Here is an 18863-nt window from a genome sequence, read left to right as displayed (position 1 = left end):
GCCTTAAGCGAAGTCTAAAATTTCAACAAATTACTGCACAAGAAAAGATATCTTAATAAGAATTACCTCCACTTTTTATCGCTTCTTCAATGAAATCAGCAGCTTCCTCGAAGTATAAAGCAATATTTGTAACTGGTAAATCTTGGAGCTGAAGTCCCATATACTTTATGCCTGAATCTCTATAATAATCTCTGCTTGTATTTACCATTCCAAATCTGTTGCCTTCTGCAGTATTCAGAACATGAGTGACACCGATCTTTCTTAGATATTGCTTGTTTTTTGCGGCACCCCTAATGGACGAACAAAATATTTCACACTTAAAGATCACAAGACGACATTCAGTAATTTCTACGCGTTTACATTTTTTTCACGAAAAGCAACTATAAATCAAGGTCTCACCCACAGAACAATAGGCCTATACCTAAACGCTCATTGCATAAGTAGAAATATGTACATTTCAAGGCATGGTCCTTTATAACACAGCGCAACAAGCTCCATCTTCCAGACAAAATTTACAGCATCCCTCAAACATGCAGGGAAGCATTCTGTGAGCATTACTCACAACAAAACACAAAATGACAGTACTTACGCATCTCCTATGAGGATATTTGGGTAAACTTCGTCACAGTCGACACCTAGCATGATCCTGTCTTCCAAATCCACACGCCGACTTTCTGAACCAGGCAAAGGTCTGAAGACAGTTTTCGTCGAATGAATGACACTTAATAAAGCATGTTCAGTTGTCTCGTCTCCGTTATTGAAATAACCAATTGGGTGCTGAAAAAAATATCTTTTCATTCGTAAACTGTTCAATAGCATTAAACAACACTCAGGTATCGTTCACCACATACCTTATCACGCCAAGACATCATTTTGCTACACCAACGGCTAACTACGTTCAACAATACTACTGGATTCTTAAAACCTTCCCATCTTTGGACAGTTCCACCACCAACACCATTTGACTAAGGCCGTGATGAAAAAAAATATATCTATCAAGACTACATCCTAGCAAGGTCTTTGGTTATAAAGTTACACAACACGTCCATAGATACTGTTTGTATTGTGCATTCTTTCAAATTTTGTTGTCGGTGAGCGACACACATCAGTTTCAATAACTGTGTTGCACTATTATATATTACGAAATGCTGCGGGACAGGATTTAATATATGCTTAATACTCTGAATGAAGGACGAGTTGAGAAAAAATGGAATATCACGTACAACTTCTCGTTAGTACCAACACTTGAAACATGGGCACCGATTCAGATTCTAGCAATTTGAAATGATTGTGTAATGTTATTATTTTAAACAAATCAGACGTATTTCTCAAATTGTTCAAATGTATGTGTGCATTATGTGAAATTTTATCCAGTTTTGTCATTGTAATTTGGTGTTAGCTGTGTGGTGCGAAAACACTAAATGTCATTTTTTAAGAAATAAATTTTAAAAAATCTAGAAGTACGGAATTAACTTGAGATCCCCTGTCGATAGCGGCCATTACTCCGTGCGAATAAAGAGCTAGCTGCGTTGCACAAGAACGATGTTTTCTGAAACCATGCTGATTACGTATCAATAGATCGTTCCCTTCGAGGTGATTCATAATGTTTGAATACAGGGTATGCTCCAAAACCCTACTGCAAACCGACGTCAATGACATAGGTCTGTAGTTCGATGGATTACTCCTACTACCCTTTTTAAACACTGGTGCGACCTGCGCAATTTTCCAATCTGTAGGTACATATCTATCGGTGAGCGAGCGGTTGTATATGATTGCTAAGTAGGAAGCTATTGTATCAGCGTAATCTGAAAGGAACCTAATCGCTATACAATCTGTACCTGAAGACTTGCCCGTATCAAGCGATTTGGGCAACAGCCTACACTACACTCGTCCGTCCTCTGTTAGAATATTGCTGCGCGGTGTGGGATCCTTACCAGGTGGGATTGATTGATTGACTGATTTTTATTGTTGTAGAGACCTCAGAGATCATCTGGGGCATTACAAAAGTCAATATTACGTAGTATAAATGTTACACAAATAATTACAAAAACAAGAAAAATATTACACAAATAATTATGGTACCTTCACACAAAAACAAAACAGAGAAACTTCTGGTACAAATTGATATTGCATAGTAAATTTAGCCAATTACAGACTTACTCATTTTGACGGAGGGCATCGAAAAGGTGCAAAAAAGGGTAGCTCGTTTTGTATTATCACGTAATAGGGGAGAGAGTGTGGCAGATATGATACGCGAGTTGGGATGGAAGTCATTAAAGCAAAGACGTTTTTCGTCGCGGCGAGATCTATTTACGAAATTTCAGTCACCAACTTTCTCTTCCGAATGCGAAAATATTTTGTTGAGCCCAATCTACATAGGTAGGAATGATCATCAAAATAAAATAAGAGAAGTCAAAGCTCGAACAGAAAGGTTTTTCCCCCGCGCTGTTCGGGAGTGGAATTGTAGGGAGATAGTATGATTGTGGTTCGATGAACCCTCTGCCAAGCACTTAAATGTGAATTGCAGAGTAATCATGTATATGTAGATGTAGAATCTTGATGTGAAGATTCATAATGTGAGAGCACGTAAACGTGGGTTCGATTGAACTGGTGGCGATGAAAAGCACCACTTTTGCTTTATCCTAATATCTACAGTCAACTAAATAGAATTTGCTGGTGATGAAGGACCAACAATAAAAACTTAAATCATGGGAAACATTGGCTTTTTTTCGCGTAAACGTGTTGAAGCCCAGCAATAAGAAAAATTAGGTAGTATGATTCTCTTACGTTCAGTAAGACATTTTTATTTTAGCATTAAGTTGTGAGCTATTTTGAATACCAGTTTTTTTTCCTTTTTTGCATTTGGGCTTTACCTATGAAAATATTAATAAGCTTCAGAGAGTGAATTGTGGAAATCGTACTTATAACCTTCTGCCCAAATAAGAGCGAATTATTCATTTGGAAGCTATTTCTATTATTATCCAAAGTGTCTTGTACTGATAACTCGTAATTCTGCGCGTAGTAGACTTCACCTAGGCGCAAACTGCAACAATGACTGTCGTCTAAGATGAAAGCCTTGCAACTGTATTCTGCAACAACAAATAAAATAATAATTCGCGTTTGCCTTTTAGCGTAGTTACTTGCTACGGGCGATCAAGAAACTCAACAGTTTTACAATAAACTTACGCTGTCGGTAAACCAAATACAAACTGACAACAAAAATTTAAGCGTGCGTAACATTTCGCTTTCTGACACGTAGTATTGTGTAGTGTCTCATTTGTTAACATGTCCCAATGTGACGAAGTATATTTATTTAAAGCTGTGAATTTGTCAGGGAAGAGGCAGTTTTTAATAATTTCGACAGCTAGATAATATTTATAATTCACCGTTGATTCAAATGTATGTGCCGCAATTAGATCGTCTGTAATAATCAGTTGTAGTGTTGGGCGAATCAGTCGGCAACAGTACTGCCAAGACAATACAGAAATTAATACAAGCAATACTTTTCTTTTTGAAGGAAAACGTACCAAGTTGGAATGATGTAAGAGGCGCGCAGTTGAGCTGTGGTTACGCTTCATACAATCAACAGAAGATAGAGTTCTGTGACTTGACGCTGACAAAACTTTTGTATTGTGACTGCGTTGCTATAGAAACACACTTGCATTGCAATGGTAGTGAGCTTGTATCGACGTATATATGTTTTTTCGACGTCTGCTCCACGAAACACCTTAAGTAAAACGGTGATCCACAAATATAAGACCTTAACGCAGAGTAAGAGATTTTGACATTTAAACTTCGTGAGGTTTATGTTCAACCATGTCGAGAATTTCCAGTGCCTTTTCTGAAAATGAAAATGTCCAGCTTGAAGATAGGCCAACATCTAGAAGAGGAATGGTATCTAGACAGGTGGGTATGGAAACCGATTCCGTATATTTTGCAAGTAGAAGAGAATTTCTTATGTATCACGTTTGGACCATCATATAATTCGTTATTTCGAAAATCATATTTCAATCATGGCATGTCCACTAGCACAAGGATTAATAATTTTAATTATATTCCATAATCAAGCACGAATTCGGGAACTGATAAATTAACAAAGTACAGATTGAATCTATTGAGGCTAAAGATACATAGACAATTGAAACTACCATTCACTGAATGCATTCCCAGCCAAGAGTGTTCCCGTGATCTGACCTGAAAGTTTTGTTTGGTGTGGGCGGCAAGTAAGTTAGTTTTGCCGTGAATGACGTCGTAGTTTAGACATTTCATGACAGATGCCTGAGGCTGCACGTGGTACACAAGTCAAAAGCTATTGCAAGTTCTAGTTTTCTTCAAATCCGCGTGTTTCGTGAAGTAAGAAGTGATTTCAGTTCGTGAAGATTATTTTCTAGGAACCAGGGGGGCAGGTTCCTTCCCCAGCAGTTTGATTCGTACACCCTGCTCTCAGTGCAGAAAACTGTATTTGTAGGCAAACTGGCTGTGTTAGCTTCCCCTTGCTTTCCACATCTGTTTACCTTCTCAACTAGGATTCTCTACCATATTATCAAATTCCCATCCCTTCTCACCCACACCGAACACCTCTGCATCTCCTGTACTATCCATATACTAGATTCCAATAACCCCATGTGATGTAGGTAGTGGGCTGACAAGCATTCTACCCCTTCTGCTTAAAGCCAAACACAAGCTATAGTTGCTTGATAATGTATTGAATTGTTGGAGTTTTGCCAGAAAATATATTCCTCATCCACAGTTTTCATCTGAGTATGGACCTCCTCCAAAATTTGTGTACTCATGTTCACTTAATGTTAATATGTCACAGTTTAGTAACTAGGCCTACTTTTCCTTTTCCCTTACTGAACAATTAATACATGATGTTTCATGTAAAGTATTTAAGTTTCTACATATTTTGTGGTCTTTCATATTGACAGTGGAGTTGACTGAAAATTAACTTTCATTTTACCATTATTTTTCTGGATATGTGTTTTGACAGAGCCCTGTGATGGAAGAAAATGCATCCAGATCTGTCATACCTCACAGACCTACAACTGGACGGCCACCTTCGGCATCATTGTACAATGCACGTAGTGCAATGCCAGGCACAGCATCAAGGCTAGCTTCATCTGTTTATCAGCCAGCATCACGTCTGGGAACAGCAGTAAATTTAGCTGGAGCACAGGTTTGGGAAATCTGGACATTCTGTTTAATTCCTATCACCTGACCGTCATGTGTATGCGTTAAGTGTAATTACAATTCATAATGGAAGAGAATATTCATATGTTCTGATGCAGTACAGGTTGATTGCAGTATTCATAATACCAAAAATGAAGGAAATGGCAGTATAGAAATAAAATTGACTGAAGAAAGAGTGAGGGACTTCTAGTTACAAAATTCACTACAGATAAATTTATTACTTGCCAGACTTTTTTATATTTTGCAGTTTACACTACAAAGTAGAGTGCTCAAGATTGCATCCAAAAATAAAAATAAAAAGAGAGACCATGGGGTGTGAAGTTACTGATCTGGTTATGCTGCTTCTGTTCCTTGGTAACACTGAATTTTCGAAACTGCTAATTCAGAAATTGATTGGTACTGTAACCTAATAGCTCAGTGATGGATGTCACATTGTTGATTTAAATTTGGGATAACTTCACATTTATGAGTGTCCAAAAACTACTGACGATGATCAGCTATTTTTATAGTTCAAGTAAACCGGGTTAGCAATACGTTGGATGAACTCTGAACGATACTTGAAAGAAAATTGGTAGTCACAAATAGTTCTGAGAGTGAATCACTGGAGCTTTACTAACACATTAACACAGAAGTTATGTGGGCAACTACAGCTGGACTGTTCAGTTAAGGTCATACAATATTTACAATGATTGTCTGTAAAAGATGTGCACACAGTTTTAATCTGCCAGGAAGTTTCATATCAGCACACTCTCTGCTGCGAAATTTCTTTCTGGGAATATCCCCAAAGCTGTGGCTGAGCCATATCCCTGCAGTATCCTTTCTTCAAGGAGTCCTAGTCTTGCAAGTTCTGCAGGAGAACTACTGTGAAGGTTGGAAGGTAGGAGACGAGTTACTGGTGGAAGTAAGGCTGTGAGGCCAGGTCGTGAGTCATGCTTGCAGTTGTCCGTGAAAGGTGAAGGTCCCAAGTTCAAGTCTTGGTCTAGCACACAGTTTCGATCTGCCAGGTAGTTTCATATCAGTGCGCACTCTGCTGCAGAGTGAAAATTTCATTCTGGAAATATCCCCTAGGTTGTGGCTAAACCCTGTCTCCACAATATCCTTTCTTCCAGGAGTGCTAGTCTTGCAAGTTTCGCAGGAGAACTTTTGTGATGTGTGGAAGGTAGGAGGTGAGGTAATGGTGGAAGTAAAGCTGTGAGGACAGGTATGAGTCATGCTTGGGTATCTCAGTCAGTAGAGCACCCACCCGTGAATGGCAAAGATCCCGAGTTTAAGTCTTGGTCCGGCACACAGTTTTTGTGAATGTACTGCTTTGGGTAGAGATTTGCTTAAAGCAACCTCCAACCAATAACTACCATATGAAACCACTCCAAAAAAGGGGATGCATGCAGTTCTGGGAATAAGATTTTAGAGTTTTTCAAACAATGGAGAATCCAGGATGGAATGTAACAACACTATGAAAAGGAAATTTGCTACTCTCCATATAGCGGAGACTGAGACGCAGATAGGCACAACAAAAAGACTGTCACAAATAAAGCTTTCAGCCATTAAGGCCTTCATCAACAATAGATGACACACACACACTCACATACATGCAAATGCCGCTCACACACACGACTGCAGTCTCAGCCAACTGAAGCCACACTACGTCATGTGTGTGAGTTGCGTTTGCTTGTGTGTGTGTGTGTGTGTGTGTGTGTGTGTGTGCGTGTGCGTGTGTGCGTTATCCATTGTTGACGAAGGCCTTAATGGCCGAAAACTTTATTTACAGCAGTCTTTTTGTTGTGCCTGTCTGTGTCTCAGCATCTCCACCATATGGTGAGTAGCAACTTACCTTTTCATAATATTTTACAGTTTTCTTATTCAGGCTACAATGTCAGGACAAGAAAGGCATGCACGTGTATATAAGTATTTTTGTTAGTCTGTTTGTTCCAATGATGGGCATAACTAGGTGACAGTTTCAGTTTTGTTTTTGTTGTCTGTTTTATTATTATTATTATTATTATTATTTACATGTCATGTTCTGTAGGACCAAAATGAGGAGCAAATCTCCAAGGTCCTGGAACGTGTCAGTACTCAGTAGTCCACTCTAATAGCCAACAAATATGACAATTTGTTACCTCTACTCCTTATGTTATTTCTATTCATTACACATTTTGTTATTAAGGCTCCTTGTAATCACTATTCATAAATGAAACCAAACCATCTTCTTTTCTTCCCCAAATATCAGGGCTGCTTCTCATGGTCTGAGAAACCTTGATGGAGTTTCATGTCCTAGGTGACTTGCCGTGCAATCTTGGTTGTCTAGTGACAGTGCTGAGGCAGCAGTTAGCTGCGAAGCCTGGCAGTTTAAATTTTTTGGAACATTAATGCCGTATAGTACCCACAAAAATTTCAACCAGATTCTGCAGACACATCTTGAAATTAATTTACATCATAGGTAGTAATGCAAACTTCTTGGTACAATGATATTTGCAAAATAAGAAACTTAACAGCTGCAAACAAAAACTACTGTTGCACACCTGGCAGACATGCAGATGTAAAAATGCAGTTCAATCATGGATTTTCAGAATTTTCTAAAATTCCTTCCTGAGTGTAAAGTTAAGAAAAAGTTATGAAGTTTATGTACACTGGTGATGAAGTGATTGAAGTTAATCCATACCCTGGATCAGAACAAAGGGTATCAGAAATAATCAGAAAGCAACAATTGTCCTGAAGCTTAGTTTAAATATTATAGAGTACTCATAGTAAGAGGTTTTGGGTGGTGAATAAATTGAAGATGAGTCCTTTTATTACATAAGCTAAACTATCAAAAAGGAAATATCTTTCTACACTATTTTTTCTGTTTATTTTTTCATGCCTTTCAGCACCATTTTTTTTCCGTATCAGCTATTCATCCCATTTACATTTTCTTTTGTTTTGTATTTGCACCATGTGCCTCTCTGATATACAATGGAAAATCTGTGATGGAATAACCACATTGAGGAAGCTTTCTGTAGCAGACTGGCAGATTTGAAAGTGGGAAAATTTCTTCTTAAGATACAGACAAACACAAATACATTCATTCATGCACATCTCTCACACCCATAGCCACTGTCCTTTCTGCAGTGAGTTATGCTGTCAGCTGAGATGAGAATTAAGGGCACACGAGAGCTATGACTGTGGAGGGCTAGGGATAACAGCGAAGGAATATGGGAATATGCTGTAGTATAGTACTTCTTGCTGAAGTTTGCAGGGATGTGGCAAGGATTGCTACCTGCAGCATAGGGATTGTGTGTTTGGGGGGGGGGGGGGGGAGGTTGAACAGAAGCGGAGAAGGGGAAAGGACTATCCAGGCATGCCGGGGAGGGGGGGGGGGTTGGAAGGCATGTGTGAAGTTGGCTGGATTGTGACCAGGGAAAGGATGGGAGGGAGAGGAGAGAAGCAGAGAAGTGGAAAGAACTATATAGATGTTCTGGGCAGTCAAAAAGTATGTATGAGGCTGGAATTGGAGCATGGAAGGGCATAGAGGCAGGTGCAGTACATGATCAAGCAAGGCTTGAGGTTATGGAAACAAAGGGTATTTTGCAGGGAGAGTTCCCACCTGTGCAATTTAGAAAAGCTCCCGTTGGTAGGAAGAATCCAGATGGCACATGCTGTAAAGTAGTCAAGCCAACCACACCATGTTGCACAATATGCTCAGCAGCTGAACAGTCCAGCTCTCTCTTGGCCACAGCTTGATTTGGCTGTTCATGTGGACAACAGCTTGTTTATTGTCATACCCATGTATAATGTGGCACAGTCTGATTGCACCTTGTTACTTCCGCCTCATTCTGTCCATTAAGTTTCCTGACCAGGGGTTCTGTGCAACTTTTCCAAACTCTACCCCTTTTCCTATACCCCTCCAGTGCTTTTCCCTCATTCCTCTTCCTTACCCCTCAACCCTTCTTCTAGAAGAAGGAGCTACTTGCTCTGAAAGCTTGCTTACATAAAACCTTTTTTATATGTGTGTTTTTCTGCTGCCACTTTGTGAGTAGATTTTTTATCTATCCAATTACATTCAAATAAAGTTAGGTTGATTGTAAGTGCAGCAAATCTAAATAATATACCCCAACTACTGGCTGTTAAGTTTTGTAAATAAATTTTATTGTTCTTAATATGTGACATTGATGTTTACATTGAAATAAATGACATGACAATTACGTGTTGGGCCAAGGAGAACCAGCTGAAGTGAATGGTGAGAAGGTGTTGAGTTTGTGGAGCAGTGTGGATAGCATGTCATCACATTTGGTCCAGATCATGCAGATGTCATCAATGAATATGAACCAAGGAGAAGTTTAGAATTTTGAATGGTTAGGAAGGATCCCTCTAGATGGCCCATGAATGAGTTAGCATATGATTATGCCATGCCCAAAGCTGTAATGCAGATTGGCTGGTAGGCAATGCCTTCAAAGCAGAAGTAATTGTGGGTGAGGTTGATTATGGTAACCAGGAAGGAGGTTATAACTTTGTAGTCAGTACGGCATTAAGGAAGGTCGTGTTCAGTGTCAATAAGGCCATAGGGAGAATACTGTTGAGGCATCAACAATTACGAGTTGGTTGCTGGGTACTAAAGGGGCAGGAACTGTGGAGGAAATCATATTTGTCTTTTGTATAAGAAGGTAGAGTATGGGTAATTGGCTGAAGGCACTGATCCATGAAAGCATTGACTCTCTCTGTGAGGGCCCAGTGTCCATATACAATGTGACACCCTGGTTGGTTTGGTTTATGTAGTTTAGGAACCGGTAGAATGTAGGAGTGTCGATATTTATTCTGTTGAGGAAGATAGATTGAGAGGAGGGCTTGTGGGATGGACCTGGAGATTTGAGGAGGGACTGGAGATCCTACTGGGTTTCTGAAATTGATGTCACCATAGCATAGCTGTAGGTATAGGCTACTGACAGCTGGTGGAGTACCTTCCTCAGGTAATCCCTGCTAATCATAACCACAGTGGTGGAGCCTTTGTTGACAGGTAGAATCATGTCAGAATCAGTTCTTAGGAGGGACATCACAGTTCTTTCTGTAGATATGAAATTGGTTTCCATGTTGAGGGATTTGGGGGCTGAATGAGCAAGGTTTGAGGTTAAGAAGTTATGGAAAGTTATCATGGTGTGAATCAGGGATAGTGGAATGAACCATGGTTGATTTTCTGTCTGACAACATCTAGAGTTGATGAATGTTCAGTGTTGGATTATTTTTCACAGTAAAATTCCTTACAATGATTGAAGGACACAGAGCAACACCAGCTTGTGGACCCATCAATCAGCAGTGACTTAGCTGCCATGTGCTTTGCTGAAAAAATAAAACACTAGGAATACAGCAAGACTATTTGGTAAATTATTAAACAACAAACAGACATAAATAGTGATCCAAATGAAATTGATGCCAGCATAAAACAACTTTGAAAGAAATGGTGACACTAAATTAAATGATTACTTCCTTGCAGTGGCAGCAACCAATGCACCCATTGATAAACACCCAAATTCAGATGCATAAAATTTACATATGCAGACAACACAAGCACCATCAGTAGATATTAGTTTCAAAAATACATCCTTAACAACAGTATAAAATTCATGAACATACAAAAAACTAGTAATCCTCCTGGGTATGATGGTGTTTGTTGTAGAATATTGAAATCTTGTGCTGACTTGATACGATTACCCTTACAATCCTTTTTGTAATCAGTGATGAAGGACATTTTTCTTACGCGGTTAAATGTGCTGCGGTAACAGCCAAGTCTTTCTCACTCCTTCCTATCTTTCCAAAAACGTTTCTGTAAGTGACTCATAATAGAATACTGACTCATTTAACTGAACATAACTTGTTAATAGCCTCTCAGTTCAGCTTTCATATAGAATTCTCCACAGAGAAAGCAATACTAGATCTCACAATTTAAATGAAAGCAAACCTACACAGGAAAAATTATCCTGTTGGTATATTTTGTGACCTTGCAAAACCTTGGATTATGTGGATCATAAAACTTTACTAAGCAAACAAAAATGTTATGGTAGTAATGGTATTCCTTTTCATTGGACAGAGACCTACTTTCATAACAGAAAGTAGAGGGTCTCATTAACAGACTGTACTGCGGGCATGAGACTAACCTTAGTTTTTGGGGGCATAACATGTAGTGTGCCACAAGGATCACTATTGGGCCCACTCTTTTTCTTAGCCCACATTAATGATCGTCCAGTATCTTTAAAGGGTGTTCCGTAAACCTTAATATTTGCTGATGACACAAGCATACTAAACAAGGACCCAAACTCAGCATTAATAGACACAGTTCAGATGGTAGCTAGAGAGGTACAAGTGGTTTGCAGCTAACGGATTAAGACTTAGTCTCACAATGACACATATGCAGTTTTAGAGAAGCCATAATGACTTGTTAGCACCATAAGTAGACTTTAATGATCATACACTAAATAAAACACACTGTGTAAAATTCCTTTGGGGCCAGTCGTACTGCAAGTTAAAATGATAATCTAATCAAATTGTTCAGTTCAGCATGTTATGGCCTTAGAAGCATGTATCATCATGTAGACATAAAAAAGAGCATTGGCTATTTTGTATATTTTCAGTGCTCTTGTTGTATGAAAATTGTCTTCTGTAGCAGTGCACCTAAGGTACATGAAGTGTTTATCAGAAGTGAGCAGTAAGAATATTGCCACGAGCTGCAGTGCACACAATGTGACATAATGGTTAATGTTGCTGACTGGCATGCTGTGTATCACCAGTGCAAACTCAACCACCCCCAGTTATTTGTTATCAGTTGTAGAAGATTCTTAAAATATCTTATGTTTATAATGTTTGTCCATTCTGGAATATTTGATGTATGTATAAATACCAGCGTTCTGAAATATTTGAAGTTTGTATAAATAGCTGCACTCTCCATCCCGGAAATCAGTTCTATTTTGGCTAAATCCAACTGGTGCTCATAATAAATGTGCTTACTGGGGTAAGTGTTGTATTTCATTGATGACACTGCTTTAAGATATGGACTTGATTCTAGTTAAGACATGACATGTGTGCAAGTTAGATAATTCAGCATCTTGGAGAAGCCCTTTACTGATAATAAGAATCAGTTTTGACTGAACAATGATTTGCACTGTCACAATACAAGACACAAAAATAATTTCCTTGTTGACTTAGCCTCCTCGTCTAGGGTTGAGAGTGGAATTGTGTATAGTTTGTGACGTTCTGACCCAGTTTTCACCTGGGTGCAGGGAGCAGATGAAGCAAGCTCCCTCTACCAAAATGCAACACGTTGACAGTTGCAGTGAGTGACTGTGTGGGGAAAGCAAGCAGCACTTCCCTCATACAGTGCTGGGGTTATACACATGTTTACTGCTTTGACACTGCATGACGGTCACTTCAAAATAGCTTGGTACACACAGACACTGTACTTTTAGATCACCAGCCGGATTCAGGGATTGAAAAATTATTTTAGCTACATAGCAAGTAGCAATATTCATTCTAAAACCACATGACAAGTAAGCTCAAAAGACAATCACTACAAGCATTATTTAATACATTGTAATTCTGCCCCTCGACTTGATAACCGCCTGAATTTGGTTAAGGATGTGAGTCCACAAGGTTGTGCAGCTATGTCACATCCAGGTTAAGCCACTGATTGTGCAATCACACCAAATTGTGGGTATGCTGTGTCAGCATTTTACCCACTGCTCCAACATGTCCCACAAATTTTCTATGGGGTTCACTTCAGGTGATGTTCTACAGGTCAGTCAAGATGTAATAGGGTGTAAGAGTGTTCAGAAAACCAGTCACATGTTCTTCCAACTTTTCTGTTGTCATCTTTATGTGCCTATGTGACTGATGGCCTCTTGCGAGCTGACTAACTCTAAATGCGCTTCCTATCGCAATGTTCTCTCTCTAACAGGTTTGGATAGACGTTCATTCACTGCCTGCAGCAATTCCTGTTGGGTTTGGAAGTGATTTTGATTCACAAGCTGTGACATTTGTCTCTGGTTGCTCTTAATGAGAATCTTTTTCTGAAGATAGTTCTGATGTTGTGTTCTGTGGTCATGTGTGTTACACCCTTGCTTGTAGACGAGTTGAACAGGTCCCTGTGAAATACCAACAAATACAGTAACTTCATACACCATATGGCTTAAGGCAAAGCCATACATGATTATTACTGTTTGTCCCTCTGTTATGTCCTTCCATTTACCCATGTTTACATACAATACCCACTTGAACCATGAATGTCCCACTGATCACCATTGCCTTTTGTTCACGTAGAGGCATGGTGAGTGCATTCCGGTCACAGTGCCAACTGTAAAGGCGTAACATTTCCTCTGTGGGTGCACATTGGGTTGACCAGTTTCTTGTCTGGTGAGCTTATTAATGTGCTGTAACTAGGACCCAGTATTTGCAGATGCTGATAAACATTTTCTTTGAAAAATGTTGTTTTAGTCAAATAAATATTAAGATCCCAATATCATATGAAAAACAGCTGTATTGTGTAATGATGGAGGCAACAGCATTTTCCAAGTAGCAGCTTTCTTTACAATTGAGCTGTCATAACCATAAATAGCATTAAGCAGTACAATAATATGAAAAGGATAGATTGCTACTCACCACATAGAAGGGGCACTCAGTTGCAGAAAGGTGCAGAAAAAAAGAATGCTGCAAAATTTTCAACTTTTGGGGAAAGTCATCCTTCAGAGTTAGATAACTCACATGTATTAGCATAACAACAACAACAACAACTCATACATACATGGCTATGGGCTGTGGGCACTGAGGCCAGACTTTGACTGCATCTGATATGAGCATCTATCTACTCGGAGTGGTAATGGGGTAAGGATGAAGCAGTGGGAGGGGAATATCAGAGTACAGGTGAGGGAAGATACTAGTGTTGTCTGTGGCATCATGCAGGGACTTGGTAAGGTGAGGGTAGGGTAGGACTGCTCTACAAGCAGCATTAGGAGGCTGTGCTTGGGAGGAAAGGCCAGGGGGGGGGGGGGGGGGAAGGGTGAGGACAGAAATAGAGGAGAGGAAAGGACTATGTATTTGTGTTGATGAGATTGATAGAAGGTGTGTGTACTACTGGAGTGGGAGCAGGGAAGGGGACAGGCAGGTGGAGTGAGGGGCTTGCAAAGGTTGAGGTCAAGGGGTTACAGGAATGTAAGATATGTTTGAAGAAGAGTTTCCCACTGGCGCAGTTGAGAAAAGTTGGTGTTGTTGGAAAGAATCCAGAAGGTAATGGCTGTGAAGCAGTCACTAAAGTGAAGTGCATCATGTTTGGCAGCATGTTCAATAACATTGAGGTCCAGATGGCTCTTAACCACAGTTTGGTGATAGTCACTCATGTGGACAGACATCTTGTTAATTGTCATGCCCATGTAAAATAAAGCAAAGTAGTTACTTGTAAGTTAGTAGAGCACATGGTTGCTTTCACAGGTGGCACTGCCTTTGATAAGGTAGGAGGTGCCAGGACTGGAGTATGTATTAGTGGGAGCATGTGTGGGATAAACCTTGCATCTGGGATATGAATCATGAGGTGAGGGGTTGGGACAGACACAGATATTGCATAGGTTGGGTGGGCAGCAGAGAATACCACTGTGGGAGGAGTGGAGAGGATGGTGGGGAGGATATTTCTCATTTCAGGACATAGTCAAAACTTAGTGGAGAATATGATTCATTTGCTCTGGTCCTGCATGGGGTAAGTGAGGATTGTAAGTGAGGAATGGTATGTGACTCAAGAGACAAGGCATGAGAAATTTATTTCTGGACAAGTTTGGGAGGGTAATTTCAGTCTGTGAAGCCAGCAGTGAGATCCTCGGCATATCTGGAGAGGGGACTGCTCATCACTACAGATGTAACAACCACAGGATGCTTCGTGATGTGGAATGGGTGGCAGTTGCAGAAGTTGAAGTTTTGTTGGTGGTTGGTAGGTTTGATGTGGGCAGAGGTACTGATTTTGCCATCCTTAAGGTGGGGGTCAACATTGAGGAAGGCACCTTTTTGGGCTGAGAAGGACCAGCTGAAGCAGATGGGATAGAATGTGTTGAGGTTCTGGAAGACTGTGGAAAGGATGTCCTCACCCTCAGTCCAAACAATGAATAAGCCGTCAATGAATCTGCACCAAGTGAGTGGTTTGGGGTTCTGGATGGTTAGATAGTTAACATAGTATGGTGCCATGTGGATGTTCATTTTTGTACCACAGATTTGTTTGCACATGTTACCTTCAATGGAGTAGTAATTATGGATGAGGACAAGGTCATGGTGATCAGCATAGTCCTGCAAAACCATATACATCATGCCCTCAACCTCCTTCCACTACCTTTTCTGCATCTGTAAAATTCTCCTGCTCTGCAATCCCAAATTCCAGCACGCTATCTTCCAGACCAAAACCCTTGCCCTCCAGGAAAACTAGAGCAGCATGCTTGACTGTTGAATCTGTTCATTTGTCCACCTCACCCTGCTATCCCTCCCCCTTCCCACCCCTCTGTCTCTTCTTTACACCTCTATCCAATGCAGGTAGATTGCTGTTCGCATCAAACACAGACCTTAATGCCCTTGTTGTTGTTATTGCTTTTGGTGGGGAAAGTGTGTGTGTTTTCTTCTGAAGAAGAAGTTCTTTGTCCAAAAGTTGAAATATCTGCAGCAGCCTTTTTCTTTGTGCTTGTCTGTGACTCAGTGCTTCCTCTATATAGTGAGTAATAAGCTGTCCTTTCCATATCGTTGTTATTCCATTTTGGACTTCTCATTGTTTGATTAAGGGGTATAGTGATGTTTATTTTTTAATACAATATAATTGGATCAAAAAAGAATGCTGGTGCTTCAACAGGCAAAAGTTAATAAATATTTGTGTATCTGTAGCCACAGTTCACTTGTACATAAGTTCCCCGATCATACTGTAACCAATGGTAGAGTCTTTAACCCTCCGTTACTTGCGCGATAATTCGTGACATTGTCACTCGTGTGGGTGACTGGTGTCATGCACAAAGCAAGCTGTCTATTTGTATACTTTGAACGGTCTTTATGACTGGTTTTATGATTTTTTTATTAAATCTAAATATAATACATTTAATATTTGTACACAGTATAATATACTCTAATGTTTGAAACAGTTTGACCATTCGAAGAACAATATCTTCAGCTGAATTACTGGCATTACATGGTCCCTCTTGTTGCTTACCGATGTACAGTTTTAAGTTCAAGGTCTAAGCTGTTTCTACATCAACCAAAGCAAACACTTTTAAGCCATGCTTTGCTGGTTTGCTAGGAATATATTGCCTGAATGGGCAGTTTCCTCTAAATGCCAAAAGCTGTTCATCAACAGTAAGATATCCACTAGGTGAAAAATATTTTTGGCAATTGTTCGTGAATAGTTCAAGTACCTTGCTGATAGCTCTGATAGCAGCCAACTTGTCAATATCTCTGCGAATACCTCTATCACGGATATTATCAAACCTCAGATATCTCAACAGAAACCTGAATCGGTTTTCACTTATGCACAAAAAACATGATTCAAGTCCATTTCCCTTTGAGTTATCCCACAATATCAATATACTCTTCCTAGAACATCTCAAAGATCCACATAGATATAACAAACCAAAGAAAGCTCTGATCTCTATCACATCTGTTTCTTTAGCGTCCCTTTCTGTAGAGAAGTTACCCTGAACTTAATTGATGTATATATTAGTGCATGTTGTTATAATGCTTATTATGTTTTCATCCAAGAACAAATACAGAATTTCTATTTCTGTCTTTTTTGTACGTGCTTGATTTTTTGGTCCAGGGAAATGTGTAATAAAATTACAAGATCTGCTTCTAACACTGGTAGGATATTTATTTTTCCTTCATTTAGTTATTCCATATTTGTCTAAAAAAATGCATCCTCTTGAGTTACTTCTTCCTGTGATTAATATTCATAATTTTCTGACACTTCTTGTTCTGTTGCTGAATCACGGCCGCTGTCATGAACAGAATCCTCAATCTCTGAGTCAGCGTTATCACTGTGAGCATCTTCATCACTCAGCTCACTGAACCATTCCAGCCATACATTAGGATCTCTACTAAACTCTGTCTGAGGTTTTTTGCCTTTGACATTTCTTCCACAGTTTAAAAGTAAAGAGAATACTAGGTAACATGGAAGGTAATAGCAATCAGTTTTAATACGTCTAAATTTACGCGCATGAAAGATCGATTGAGTCTAGGAAAGCAGTAAAATAATACAGACTTACTTTGTTTCAGATTGTGGCAGCAGAGCTCGTGCGGATGACAAGTGTCCTCCAGACTATAATAATGTTTCATAAACAATGTATCTTTTGTAACTGAAAGCCAACAATGATTGGAGCTAACAGCCAGAGAGTTAACAGAAAGGTAATGAAAATGGCGTGAACTCAATCCAGCGCTGTCAGACAAAACTGGGCAGGAAAGTCATGTGGATGACAAGTGTCACCTGCGCGAGCAACGGAGGGTTAATCATCCAACAATTAACTGTAAAAATTACAGTTTTGTTAGTGGTGGGCAAAGTACAAAGGACAACTGAAACAAGCAGAAAGATTTATATGTTCAGTAAACTAGATAAAAAATCAGTAATGTCATATCTCAATGAGGAACTTGAAACTTTCAGCACAGGGCATGAGCATATAGAGGAACTCTGGCCCAGAATTAAAAGAAATGGTGACCATGCACTTGATTGATACATACCCAGAAGAACAGTTCATAATGGGAAGGAACCTCCATAGTATACAGTCACTGTAAATAGTGTCTAAAGAAACAGATTACTGCATAATAGGTGTAAAACAAAGTGTAGAGCTAGGCATAGGGAGATGCTGAATGAAACACGTTTGGCTGTCAAGATAGCAACACATGATGTTTTCAGTGACTACCATAGCAGGGTATTGCCAAGTGATCTTTCACAGAATCCAAAGAAATTCTGGTCATATGTAAAGGCTGTTGATGGCACCAAAGCTAGTGTCCAGTCCTCAGTGAATGAGGCATGAACTGAAATGTGTTAGTAACACAAAAGGTGAAATGCTTAACTTCATTTTCAAATGTTCATTGCAGAGGAAAACCCAGAAGTATTGCCCCAGTATACTCCTCGTACCACTGAAAACATGAATGAAATAAGTATTAGTGTCAGTGGTGTTGAGAAGCAGCTGAAATCATTAAAACTGAACAAAGTTCTGGCCCTGATGGAATCCCTGTCATTTCTATACTGAATTTGTGGCTGTGTTAGCCCCTTTTCCAACTGTAATCTACCACAGATCTCTCCAACAAAAAACTGTGCCTAGTTCTTGGAAAAAGGCACAGGCCACACCTGTCTACAAGAAGAGTATTAGATCCACAAAACTACTGTCCAATATCCTTGACATCAATTTGTTGTTGAATCTTAGAACATGTTCTGATCGCAAAATAATGAGGTACCTAGAACATAATGATCTCCTCAATGCCAACCAGCATGGATTTCGAAAACATCGATCATGTCAAACCCAACTCACATTTTTCTCACATGACATACTGAAAGCCCTGGAGCAAGGCAAATAGGTAGATGCAGTATTTCTTGCTTTCCATAATGGTAAGGACACAGCACATTATCTTGGATGGAGAATCATTTTTAGATGTAGAAGTAACTTTGGGTATGCCCCAGGGAACTGTGTTAGGACCTTGCTGTTCATATT

General features: G+C 39.6%; 2 protein-coding genes across 3 annotated transcripts in view; one reads left to right on the top strand and one right to left on the bottom strand.

Annotated features, from left to right (window-relative positions):
- The window catches only part of LOC126191329 (dual specificity protein phosphatase 3), a 33282-nt gene extending 32260 nt beyond the window's left edge, over nt 1–1022 (bottom strand). The window contains exons 1-3 of the mRNA XM_049932161.1: nt 852–1022; nt 590–777; nt 67–290 (exon numbers count right to left, since the gene is read on the bottom strand). Coding sequence (XP_049788118.1) covers nt 67–290; nt 590–777; nt 852–872 — 433 coding nt within the window. The 5' untranslated portion in view covers nt 873–1022. The remainder of the gene's footprint in view (nt 1–66; nt 291–589; nt 778–851) is intronic.
- Nucleotides 1023–3576: 2554 nt separating this feature from the next.
- The window catches only part of LOC126088586 (intraflagellar transport protein 74 homolog), a 214055-nt gene continuing 198768 nt past the window's right edge, over nt 3577–18863 (top strand). Inside the window, exons 1-2 of one of the 2 annotated variants that reach the window (XM_049906789.1) lie at nt 3577–3906; nt 4991–5176. In XM_049906789.1, coding sequence (XP_049762746.1) covers nt 3817–3906; nt 4991–5176 — 276 coding nt within the window. In that variant the 5' untranslated portion in view covers nt 3577–3816. The remainder of the gene's footprint in view (nt 3907–4990; nt 5177–18863) is intronic. The other variant, XM_049906788.1, reaches the window with a different exon arrangement.

This window comes from Schistocerca cancellata, chromosome 6 (assembly GCF_023864275.1).
Source record: "Schistocerca cancellata isolate TAMUIC-IGC-003103 chromosome 6, iqSchCanc2.1, whole genome shotgun sequence".
NCBI classification, from domain to species: domain Eukaryota; kingdom Metazoa; phylum Arthropoda; class Insecta; order Orthoptera; family Acrididae; genus Schistocerca; species Schistocerca cancellata.
This window is presented reverse-complemented; position numbering and strand designations above follow the sequence as displayed.